The following is a 13,010-nucleotide window of genomic DNA, read 5'->3' as shown; positions in this document are numbered from 1 at the left end:
GTATGACCACAAGGTTCTTTGGGAACTGGAGCATCTAGAAAGCCTTTAATTATACAAATCACTCTAAGTGCACTAAGTGAGTAATGGGATGCTCAACACAAGAAAATGTATTGAAAATTAATTCAGCCTAAAATCTCCATGTACAGTATATGAATCTCTCACTGTCCTGTGATAGATTTGATGATTCAAGGAGATGGTTCAGTTTTCTTTTGATGGGGACAGCTCTGATCTGACAGGCAGTCAATGAACAGCGATGCTGCCCTGTGACAGAAGCCTTTCCTCTGGACCAGACTGACATTAGTGGAAAGAAAGACTTGCAGCTGTGCGATTCTCAAACTGCTCAAAGACAAATCGAGATATAGTAAGAATGTACTCTTACAGAAGTGTTGTGTTTTCATCTTCCTAAAATTCAGATTTTGTTCTGCAATAACAGAAGGGACTAGACAACATAATGGGCCTTGGTGCTATGCAGACAACGCTGGTTTGGGAATCCCATCCAATCTTCTGCCCGAAGAGGAGAGTGGTGCTACCAGCACATCTCCCAGTGTCTGCACCAGCCTGATGGTGCTGCTGTCACAGACTACCAAAAATACAGGATAGGTGAGCTGCACCCTACTGAACATCTCTATGCACAGCTTCAGCAACTTCCATTGGTTTTGACATAAACAATTTGTTCAGCACTGTCTTAAAAAACACTCCCTGTGTCAATTTTCTGCCCTGAGGATTTGGGTTTTTTAAAAGTTTAATCAGATGTGTCCAACCAAATGAGCTGTTCACCTATTATAAGTTGACCATTTAAAACAAAATCAAATACATTATTCTACAGTTTTTTCCAATTATGTTTTTACATATACTCTTAACACACTGAAAAGTAATCTGATTTTGCTGTTATCTAAAATGACTTTCTATAACAAGACCTTGAAACACAAAATACGATCTAGTCAGAACTGGCTGTTTTAGCACAGAAAGACAAGCCCATACAAATTTAACAAAAAAAAAGAACAGACTTTTTTTTAAAAGAAAAACCAAAGATTTTACTCACTTATTGGTCCAGAACTATTTATACAAAGTTTTTCAAGTTCTTTTTTAAAGAACAACTTGCACAATACTAAATACAATAAATCCCTACAGAACAAGTTTTGTACATACAAAAAGCACAGCTTGTAAAAATCCATAAGACTAACAAATACTGCAGAAGAAATATTATTTAGTGGATCAAACTGCTGCAATATAAAAGTAAAGTAGTACTTGATAATAAGCACCCAACCCATTTGGATAACCTCTATTCAGAAACGTGGATTAATACAAAACTATTTTAATAAATAAAACATGGGATTTAACACTTACATAATATAGTTCATTTTATTTGGCTGAAATCGTGTAAAGTCTAGCACTGCAGCTGATTAGAGATCTGTTGTCTTAATAAAAGAATTTTAACTATACCTTTTTGAGAAGAAAAATACCAGATTTTGAATTATTTACTACTATGAGTTAAAAGGTTTAAAATTTAATTATAGTCACTTAAAAATTAGTGGTGTTCTAATCTGTAATTAAGTTATATTTCACATATAAGAAGTTAGTAATTTCAAGTAACTCCATGTAACAAGGTCCAACTCCCAGTTTCACACTTTTCACCTAATACTTTTTAAAGCTTTTTGCCATTTATCACTTTAGGAACTTTTAAAAGCAAATTCTTTTACGATATGCACAATGAAGCATTTCAAAACTACTCAAGTTGAAGGTGATGAACAGATCACCTACTTGTACTTTTCTGAACTGCTGGATTGACTTCTTCATGGCATGCTGTCTTTGCCTTTAGTGCAAGATTCTACAGGACATAAATTTCTCATATCCCTGAGCAATTGCTGTTAGGTAATGCCACTGGACTGTCTCAGCTTTGTTTCACAATGTCCACAGAAAGTAACTGACTTCCATTAATGATTGTCATCAAAGACTGACTTGTTTAACTGTAAATGTTTATATAGAAAAATGTTAATTTATTGTAACTTCGGTAGGAAAAGGGTGTACAGCTAAACACTGCTACCATGAACAAATTTTATTAACAAATTAAATATTAAAATAAAGGTTTAAAAATAATTGGAAAAGACTTCTCCAGATTTCAAAGGAAATATCCCCGTAACAGGTCACCCAGCCAGTGGTATATGGAGTAAGAGGGTAGCATTGATTACATGAGCTCAGTCAGGGAATTCTGGAAAAAATCACCAACTGGCCAGAAGGCAAAGATTTTGGAGCGTTGCCAGAGAAAGAGACTTGTGCACAAGAAGCACCCCCACATAACAAGTTACCAAAAGATGAAAGAGGCTATGCTCTATTTAGTCATGGATCCTGCCGTGTGGCAGGAAACCATCAGAGGTGGAGGAGTCATTGAGGCTGCTGAAGAAGCAGGCCAATCAAACCAGTTTGCAGAGGTGAAAGCAATCCAAACTAGCCCAACAGATTGCTGAAGGAGAAAAGTGACCTGTCTCTCTCCTGACTCCTAGATGGTGGCTAATGCCCTATGGAGGTGGCTGCAAAAATGGAAGACCAATTGGCAAGACAGAGATAAACCCATCTGGGCTGGACTGCACCTGCACTGGGGCAGTACATCAGTGCACAGGTTGAAAACATGACTGGAAAGGTACATCAGGGAGATGTTCACGTGCCCAAAAAACACACCACTGAAGAACATCAAAACAATGAACAGGTAGGTAAGGCTGTCAAAACTGAATTAACTTAGGTACACTTAGACTGGGAGTGGAAGGGTGAGCTATTTATAACTTGATGGGGCCATGAATCATCAGCTGCAACAGACAGGTGGGCTCATCATCGAGGGGCGGACCTGACCATGGAGGCCATTGCACAGATCATCCATGAAAGAGAAGCATGTGCTACAATCAACCAAGCCAATGAAGTAAACTTTCCCTGGAATAGAGGGCAGCAGCTAGGTTTCTGGTATGGTGAGGCCTGGCAAACTGAACCACTGCCATGAACATGCCAAGGCAAGCATTACATACTCACCATGGTAGAGGCAACAACTGACTGGCTGGCAACAGATCCTGTAAACCATTGCCACTGCTCAAGTCACCATCTCAGGTCTTGAGAGACACATTTTGTGGTGACATGGTACCCCAGTGAGAATCAAATCAGACAGTGGGACTGATTTTCAAAATGATCTCATAAACTCTTGGGCAAAAAACATGGCATTGAGTGGACATCACCCATAAGCCTCTGAAATGATTGTGTGGTATAATGGACTGCTGAAGACTATGTTAGGAGTGTTAGGTAATGGGGCACAGAAAGATTGGGATGGAAATTTAACAGAAGCCACTTGGCTGGTTAACACCAGGGGATCTTCGAACCTCCCTGGTCCTGCCCACACAAAACCCCCACACACTGGGGGAGGAGATAAGGTCCCCATACTATACAGGGAAAGTGGTTGCGAAAATCAGGGTGGATTTCTTTCCCTATAGGAAAAGGCAAACCCACCTATGGGATTGTCTTTGCTCAAATACCTGGGTGTACTTGGTGGGCAATAGTAGGAAGACAAGATAGAGGTAGTGCTGAAGGCAATCTTGCCCTTGATACATTGCAGCTGTGTTAATTACCCACAAGTGGGAACAGTCTTGCCCTCACAGCTATGGGTGTGATAAAAAGTGAATTAGCAGCTGGAGTCAGCTGGAGGTTGGTTGTGAGGAGGCAGGGAAGGATGGAGCTGAGTTGTTAATACTGCAGAGCTGCCTGCAAGAGCAGAGAGGGAAAGCCAGAGCTGCCCATGGAGTTGCAACAGAGAAAAGGTATGAGAGACTTTTAAATAACAAGATGCTGATGATTGAAGCCTTCTGAAGTTTTATTGAAGCACTCTGAGTCTTGTGGCCAACTCAACTGCAACAGGTAATGGCAGAAGGATGGGGAGACCCGGTGTGTGCTCCAAGGAGATTTCTTACCTTGGGGGGAAATAATATGTGGTGTAAGTTGTGTGCTGCAAAAGTAAAGCAGCAAAAATGACATGAACTGATGAAGTATGAATTTTGTGAGGAATAAAGTGAGTGGGAGGCACAGAGCCAATGCTGTTGCCCAATAATTAAGTGTGCTGCTTCTCCTGTCCTGAGCACCCATCCTGATGGAATCTAGCCTGAGTCATGGCCTGATTTTGGACATCGGGAGGCATGGAGGATACTCTTCAGATGGGAAAATAATACCTATCTGCAAAAGAACAGGGGATAGCAGGTAATGAAAATTTATACATCTGTATGTCCAGCCAAAGTCAACCCAACACAGCCCCTCTGCTCTGCTCAAACCCCATCTGGTGGACTGCATCCAGCCCTGGAACCTAAAACACAGAAAGGACATCCACCTGTTACAGCAAATCCAGACATGGATCAGAATTGGATTATAGGGATGGAAGACCTCTCCTATGAGGAAACACTGAGAGAACTGGGATTGTTCAGCCTGGAAAAGAGGTGGCTTCAGGGTGACCTAACAGCTGCCTTCCATTACCTGAAGGGAGGAAAGATGGGAGAGGGATTTCTTACAAGGGCATGTAGGGACAGGAGAGGGCGAATGGGTTCACAGTGAAAGAGAGCAGATTTATATTAGATATGAGGAAGAAATTCTTTCCTGTGAGGGTAGTCAGGCACTGGAACAGGTTGCTCAGGAAAGTTGGGTATGTATACCCCCTCCCTGGGAAGCGTTCAAGGCCAGGGTGGATGGAGCTCTGAGCAACCTGGTCTTGTGAAAGTTGTGCCTGTTCACAGCAGGGGAGTTGGAACTTGATGATCTTTAAAGGTCCCTTTCAAGTGATGAGGAATACATTTGGTGCAGATAGCTGATTTGTAAGCTGCAGCTAGAGATGCAGATTGAGCTGCAAATTGAGCTCTGGGTGGGAGTGAAGACAGGAGGCAGCTAACTGCCAACATAACAAAACGCAGGAAGATGAGTGGCTAGCCAAGTGAATGGACACAGAGACATGGCAGGAATGGAAGGCTCAGGAGGAAGAGCAAGGCTTGCCTTAGATGGTGATGGTATAAAAGCCCAGGAGGTCCTTTGAGATCCCTCCTCAGAGGCACCAGCCCAGGCTGCTTCTGTGTTATTACACTGCTAATAAATTGCTTTATGGAACAAGGTGTCTGAGACCTGGGGTCAAACCAGTAAGGAAACCTGGTCTGACTTTGAGCTGGGTGTGCAGGGAGTCAAGTGGGGCACCTGTGTGATCACTGGAACTACCCACAGTGAAGGAGCTTTGGTCCCAGAAGTTAGTGTCTCTGGCACTGGGAGAGTGATTGCCAGAGAGTCCCTTGAATGGTCAGACTGGGAAGTTTCCGTAACACCACCCAGGCCATTCTAAGATTCACTCACAAGTTTGTAGACACCCAAGCAGCTCAAAACCTCAAAAGTGCAAACAAGAAACAAATACGTAACAACAGCAATTCCATTTTTGTTTAAACATTGAGATTCTTTGTATTTATCCAAAATACAGATCCTGACCCTCCATCAGCACCAGGCTCATCTGCAGATCATTGATCTTTCCTCATTACCCAGGTGCTCCTTGAAACTGTTGCTGCCTTTGTTCCAAAGCTTGTTGACTTAACAGTCGCTGTTGTTTCTGTAGAAACTGCACTACTTCTGGGCTTCTGAGTAGGGACTGAAAGAGAGGAAAGTGAACTTTACTTTACAAAACTCACATATGTTAAATAGCTACCATAGTAATATTTTTCCATTACATGAATTTGCACATTACCCACTGCTGTTGCTTAATATCACAAAAACCCTGTAAGCATAGCAAACAGGAGTAATCGATTAACATACTAGAACTGAAGCATCTTTCAGTTGTCCTTCAGTTCTAAAGCTGTGCTTCAACTGAGCTAATTTCTACATTTCTCACTGCAGATAGCTCAAAAACAGTTTAATAAATGAATAAAATATTGCAATCCTGCAGCAAAGCTCATGTGCCTGACAGAGTTCAAGCACCAGAACTATGCCTGTAGCACATATTTTAGTATTAGGCAGTCCTGTGAGGAGCAGGGAGTTGGACTCAATCATCTTTGTGGGTCCCTTCCAACTCAAGATACTCTATGTTTTCACTGACTGTCCAGAATTTTCCAACATTTTAAAACAGCAGTCCATCCAAAGGGAAACGAGTTAAAAAACTCCTTTGCCTTCAATCAAAAGACAAAAGTATATAAAAGTATTTGCATCTGCCTCCTGGCCTGAAGAGTTGCAGTCTGTAATCCAACTCCGGTTATTCACACTCATTCCTGCACAGTGGCAGCCAAAGTGATTGTAAGGTCAAATGGCAAATAAGGTTGGGAATTGATTCTTCCCAAAAAATTAATACAGCAAAAGGGTTATATTTCAGCTGAATGAATTCCCTAGATGCTTGCTCATTATCCATGATACCATGATATAATCAGAGGAACTGCAACTGCAAGTCAGAGGAGAAGGAGAGAGGCAAGAACCAGATCAAGGAGAATCTGAATTTCAGATACATTGAAAGGAATCCCGAGTTCTTAAAGAGCCTTTACATAATTAGTGCAAAAGCTCCAAACATCTATTAAAAGAGCTTCTGGTTGCTGTAATTCTATAAAAAATAATGTTTCATTCATAAGATACCTTTCAAATTTAATTAAAAGCCACATCAATAGAAACAGCCAGGAAAGGGGACAGCAAGCCAGTAAGTGGGGCATGAAGAACAAGAGATAATATGAAAACTACTCCATAGTTCTCTACTTGTTTTCCTCATAAACACTGAAAAGCTATGAATAGTCCTCTAAGTTTTAGACACAATCACTAAAAAGTGCTATCATTGAGAAAGAATTATCAATAAATACATCTAGGTAGTTGTATACTTAAGATTGACATGATGTTTCTTTTGAGGCTTTCCAAATTTCTGAACAAGCACTCCAGCACTGTAATGAGTATTGTTAAATTCCATTGCATAGGTAACAGAGAGAAGACAAACAGTCCCAATAGCTTTTGAAGAACAGGGACTGCAAAAACATGCAACAAAGAAAGCTGTAATAAAGAAGCTGAGCAAACTGCAGATACTGAATTATTTCCCCTCACTGGGCTTAACTTGTTAAAGGAAAAACCAGTGTTCAAAAAACTTATGACACATGCCATTCACACAGTCTGCGAATACTGTAAATCACACTATTTGCAAACTAGAGTTTGCTTTATCAACACATATATACACAACTTTAAGTTTGATATGACACATCTACAACTTCCAAAACTCACCATAGTAAAGCTTACATCAGACCTAAAGTCAATTCATTGTTCTACCCAAGGCTTTGGTTTAACAAGCTGAAGCCATCTCAGTTTTACTGTAGGCATTATTTACCCTAAAGAAATCACAACTGTAACTACCAAAACTTCAGATCAATAATTTCAGTCATCTTCATATTCTTCAAACAGAGGCTGAGGCACACATCTCTGAAGCATGTTTCAAATTTGAAAATATGCACATGCAGTGCATGCTTATTAAACTGATTTTCTTTTTTCACAATGGTGACAGGTAAACATTGCTACACTGCCTTTATTTGTTTGAGTTTAAAACCTCTGGAAAACAAGACTTACCAGCCTCTTTTTATTCAATACTTGTTCTAAAAGAGTAGGTCTTGCTGGGCGATCTCCAATGGATCCTGATCTCTGCTTTGTAACAGACACTGAACCTTCAACACTATCCTGCACACGACAGAAAACAAAAGAGGGAGGTCAGATTATAAACTCTGATACAGTGATAGACAGAAAATCCCAAGAGTAAAGAACATTTGCCTCCTCAATCTGCAGAGGAAAGTAACATCACAGGAATGGAAATCTATCTATTCAAGACCTGAACAGATAGACCTGGCCTCTTCTTTCTACCTCCTTTCTCACCAGCAAGAGTGAAGCAGTGTGGCTGAGTTAGTCTTCTACACTGCAAAACTGAACAGGTTACCAGGGCTGGTTAATGGCTTAAATTTATTTGATTGCATTTCTTAAAAATGAAGTAATTCACAACAGGTCAGGGTTCAGCTTGTGAAAATGAATGATATTTACCATTTGTGATTGGGCAGGAATGACAATAAACTTTGTAGTACCAAAACAAAACATACTTCAGAACACTAGGATGAACTTACCAAAGCCACAGGCTCTTTTTTTTTCCCCCCCAAGTTTATTCTGTTCCCTTTACAATCACCAGTCATCTGAATTAGACACACTAATACAATGTGGCTCTACAATCTGCTCTAAGGAAAATTTCAACCAATGTTGAATCCTATGTGTATTACATTCAAAACTTACTGACATTTCTATTTACCTGAAAGGGTTCAAAAACAGGAACAACAACAAACTATCCCAGAATCTTTCACTTCTATCCTGTCCACAGAAGTGAAAAATGAAACTTCTACTAGGAACTTCTACTGAAAATGGCCTTAAAAATACCACTGCAAAGAAAGTAAATTTAGCACTAAACACCCTGCTTTCTTCTGCAAGTTTCAGGCCCTAGTTTCCTTACATTCAAAGCAACCTGCACTGGCACAAACTGGGAAAAAAACCCCCACCCTCCTCCAACATGCAATAATCACTATTTCATGCTACAGATCAAAAAGTTTTAACCCATCACTACATGAAATACAGCATTTTACTCTTCTCCCATCCTATCCCCTTTTCTGAACTAGCACAAGTATTTGTGTAGACACATGAATCGAGAAGATAAACTATGAGGGAAGGAAACAAGAAGAGGGAAAGTCATGCTGGTATATAAATCACTCTCCTCTTGAATAATGTGTGCAGCTGCTCTTACCTCTCTTACCTGAAAAGAGAAGTAGCTACTAGAATTAGAAAAGGCTCACAAAACAGCAAGGATGATAAAAGTGCCTAACTTTTTCCTTGGAAACAAGCATGCTATGCCTTTTCAATCTGAGAAGGAAAAAACTCAGAGGCAACCCTTCCAAGTAAGTCTCACAAACACAAGACGAACTGTTCTAATGTAAACACTACCTGGCAAATTAGGCTGGCACCAACAAGATTCAAAAACAAGGTGAGTATTCACACCATGTAGCAGACCTGAAGAAACTACCAAAATGTAACAGAGGCTCAGAGCTTACAAGGGTTCAACAAAAATCCAAAATACTATATGGAACGTGTATCACTTATAGTTACAGAATACATGAGGAAAACCTCACAAAGTCCTTGAATTGAAAGAGAAGGTGAGAGAATATTCTCTAGCAGCATCATGTACACTTTCCTTTTCTAAAGCACCTGCCTCATGGCTTTTACAGACATACAAAAGAAGATTCTTTCATGTGCCACCCAGTACGGTTACTATTATATTTATATGAAGAAAAACAGAAACAGGGAAAGATTTCGGTGGTCAGTTTCCAGTTAAATCACTTCCCAGTCACACAACTCCACACACAGTGATGACATAAAAGGGTTGCTTTTAGCAGGAGTGCCAGTTAAGATTTTTTTTTTTCTTCTGGCAATTACTATTTTACACCTGCCCCTTTGAGCACAAACCACTCAGCACCTTCAAGGGTAAAACTATTTCCGTTTTTCTGTCTCACCTAAATACAAGATCTGAAACACTAACTCTGTACAAGCGACCATCCTTAGTAGTCGCTTGAGTCGCCTAGAGAAGTCCTAGCTGAGCCCACAAACCGTAGGAAAAATAATATTTAAGAAGTTGAACATTACCATCATTTTTCCCACTGATAGTATTTCCCCATCTAAACAATACACATAAGCTTGTGCAAGTTAAGTATTAACTAGCAGTGATCGAAATATTTACCTGCCATTTAATATAAAAGTAATAACCAAAAAGCATCCTGAAGAACCTACACAACTCATTTTTATACACCTGATACCCAGCGTCCCTTGTGACTTTAAAACCCCACACTTCAGCGCCAGCTGAGAAACAAGTCTGACATCTCTCTTGGATCGATACTTCCCTACCGCGGGAAAAAAAAAAAAGCCACGCTGCAAGCGGAGCATCTTCTAGAGACATTTCTTTACTTGGAATCTTCTGGTACAGCTGTAAGCTTCTACAATTTATGTCAGAGCTGAAAACAAACTGAGTTTGCAAACAGGAGGAAGCGGGTGCTGTAGGACGCCCCTACACCTCTTCCCTCTCCTCTGGCCGTCTGACGGAACCCGGCTTCCCAGGGAAGCCCCCGCTGCCAGGACCGCGGCACCCGAGCGTGGCCTGGCCGAGGCCCCGCCGCCCGCCTCACCTCGGCCCGCGGGCCGCCCCCCGCGGCCGCCGCCCCGCCGCCCCCCAGGGCCTGGTCGCTCTTCTTGCGCTTGTACTTGTCCTTGTAGATCTTGTTGCGGTGCCGCTTGCACATCCAGGGCTTGCGCTGCTTCACCACCTGCGTGGTGGTTTCGCTGCAGCCCTCGTACGTGCAGCTCTTGCACTCGCCGCCCGCCGCCGCTTCGCCGCTGGCAGCCGCCGCCACGTCCTCCTCCTCCAGCTCCTCCAGGCTGGCCGTGCTCTCGCCGCCCGCCGCCTCGGCCTCCTCCTCCACCACCTCGATCTCGCTGGCGGTCCCCAGCTCGTAGAACACCATCAGGCCGCCGCTAGCTGACGGCGGCAGCTGCGGGTCGGCGCTCGGCTGCAGCACCACTCCCGCCGCCCCGGCCGCCGCCTCCTCCTCGCCGCCGCCCGGCTGCATCACAAACAGCGTCAGCTGCTGCTGCTGCTGCGGCGGCGACGAGGAGGAGGAAGAAGCGGAGGAGGCGGGAGCGGCGGCGGGGCTGCCCCGCAGGGCGGCGGTGCCCGGCCCGGCCGCTCCCTGAGCGCGCCGCCCGCGCGCCCCGGCCGCGCCGCCCGAGCGCACCGCACCGCGCAGGCGCCCTGGCCGCGCTCAAGGGGCGGGGCCGCGGTCGTTGCGGCCCCGGCGCATCGGGCGCTGTGAGGGTGCCGGCGTGGGGCTGAGCCGGCACCGCCGGCCTGCAGCGTTGAGGCCGTGTTGGAGCCGCCGGTGTGGTTCGGCCCCGGGTGGTAGGTGCTCGAAAGAGCGATGGAAGTCAGAGGGTCCGCAGGCAGTCATAAAGTTTTAGTAGCATGTTGCACGCTTGGCGTGGGAATTGGTTTGTTAGTCCTTCACCTACTGCGTAAGCACACGGTAGTGAGTTTTGGGTATAGAGGCGGGGTGAAAGGAAAGAGAGAAAAGGTGAGTTAAAGAGGGGGTGAAGGGTCAGAGAGAGGAAAAGAAAAGAAAAAAGAGAATTAAAAAAGGAAAGCGAGAAGAGAGAAGAGAGATGCTGCCCAGACTTGGAAGGGGGTACCTTTTCATGCACAGTTTTCTAGCTTTCTATGCAAATTAATTATCGTGCACAGTCTGTTCTTCCAGATCTTTTGAGAAATAGCTCAGAGGGCTTGGAAGGACTTGAATGGTCTTGATCTCCTCCCACAGTCCATACCCATATCTTGCCCTCATTCTTTGTGTGATTCTGTGTTGTGCTCATCTCCAAGAACTACAAGGCTGTTTGTCCTGGAAAAGTGCCGCCCTCCCTCCACATGTCCCCCGACTCCAGCCACATCTTGTTCTCTCTCAGAGAGTTAAATTAAATGTAAATTGTTACAGCAATCCTTGTCTGTTAGAGCAAACAATCCTTGGTTGTCTCCATGGCTATCCAGCTATAGTTTTTTGAGACATACACATTATCCTATTCACATTATCCCGTTATCTTCTGGGATTCTACACCCTGTCAGCCTGCTCAGCCTCCTGTCCTGCTGTGGTCATGAGATGGCTGTCCAGACCCAAGCCTTCCTGCCACTGATCTTCACAAGTGCTCTCTCTATGTTGGACTTGTATCCTTGCTCTTCATCCACTGTCACTTGAGAGTGCACATAGTGGGATGAAGTTTGGCTTCTCCCACTTAGCTTTTTTGTTGCCTCTAGTGACTGCCCATGTGGCTGTCAGCGTGCTGCTCCTTGCCCTTTCTTCCTTTGGATATCAGTTCTCTCCTTGGGTTGCTTCTGCATGGCTGCAGAGAAGTCCCACTGACTACCATCTCCTTGATCACCTGCTGTTGGCCTCCCTTTATTTGTCTTACCTCCTTACTTTCCACGGGTTCTTGCCTTTCTCATTGCACACAGCAGTTCATCCCATATTAAAAAACACTGCTGACTCTATTAATCCCCTGGCAATTACTGCGGCTCCCTTTTCCTGTCACTAAGATAAATGATTGTGCTGTTCGCAGTTGTAGCCATTCTGTTGCACCCTCGATCTTGTCATAATACACTTCTCTCTCATTTGTCAAAATGGTTAATGATAGGTACAGTCCTAGAAAAATTGCAGTGAACTGACTAACTCTGTCCTCATTGCCTTTGACCAAACAGTCATGGGCGAGATGACCTCCAGCTGCAGTTAAACTGGAATTACAGACTATTTTTGTCAGTGAAGACTTACTTTCCCCACATCTGCTTCAATGTCTTTCATCTCTGTTACAGCCATGCTGGGACAACTCACCAAAACTTTTCTTTAGGACTCTTGATCTGTGTCAGTAGTGAAACATACAAAAATTACAAATAGCCTTGTTTTCCTCCTGCTTTTTAACTATTTTGATGTCATCACAAAATGTTTCAGGTCTTTTTCACGTTATAGGTCCATTGAAATAATTTTATTTATTTTTCTTTAGATGCATCTTGAAAGAATGTCTTCCTGAAATTCTAAGTTCTCCTGACATTATTTTAAATAAAATCCAAAGTAATGATGAATCAAAATAAATCGCATTTTTCTCCAGCCACACTCCCTGCATGTATACACATAACTAATTAAAAGAAACGGGAAACTTATAACATTTAAATTCCGGGAAGAAGAGTTGTTTGGGACTGTCATCCACTTTTGAGACAGCAGGATTTGGCATGAGCCAGTCTGACCAGCAGACCAAATCAGTTAAAGGCTACATGAGAAAATTATTCTTGGAGTTAAGGTTTCCAACCAAATGCTCTGCTGAAAAATTCCTCTGTTGTAAAATAAGATGAATTCTACCTTAGACACTCTGGTAACACATGGGGATTTCAT

General features: G+C 43.1%; 1 protein-coding gene across 1 annotated transcript; it reads right to left on the bottom strand.

The window, feature by feature from the left end:
* Positions 1 to 5,431: 5,431 nt before the first annotated feature.
* RFXAP (regulatory factor X associated protein) lies at positions 5,432 to 12,440 on the bottom strand. The gene is made up of 5 exons (XM_066177291.1): positions 12,396 to 12,440; positions 11,566 to 11,620; positions 10,212 to 10,843; positions 7,576 to 7,683; positions 5,432 to 5,641 (listed from the first exon to the last, which is right to left on the bottom strand). The coding sequence occupies exons 1-5, from the start codon at positions 12,438 to 12,440 to the stop codon at positions 5,531 to 5,533; spliced, it is 951 nt and encodes a 316-aa protein (XP_066033388.1). The 3' UTR covers positions 5,432 to 5,530.
* Between the last annotated feature and the right edge of the window lie 570 nt (positions 12,441 to 13,010).

The sequence above is a fragment of the Chamaea fasciata genome, unplaced genomic scaffold (genome assembly GCF_029207755.1).
Source record: "Chamaea fasciata isolate MVZ Bird 193981 ecotype frontalis unplaced genomic scaffold, bChaFas1.0.hap1 SCAF_2, whole genome shotgun sequence".
NCBI classification, from domain to species: Eukaryota; Metazoa; Chordata; class Aves; order Passeriformes; family Sylviidae; genus Chamaea; species Chamaea fasciata.
This window is presented reverse-complemented; position numbering and strand designations above follow the sequence as displayed.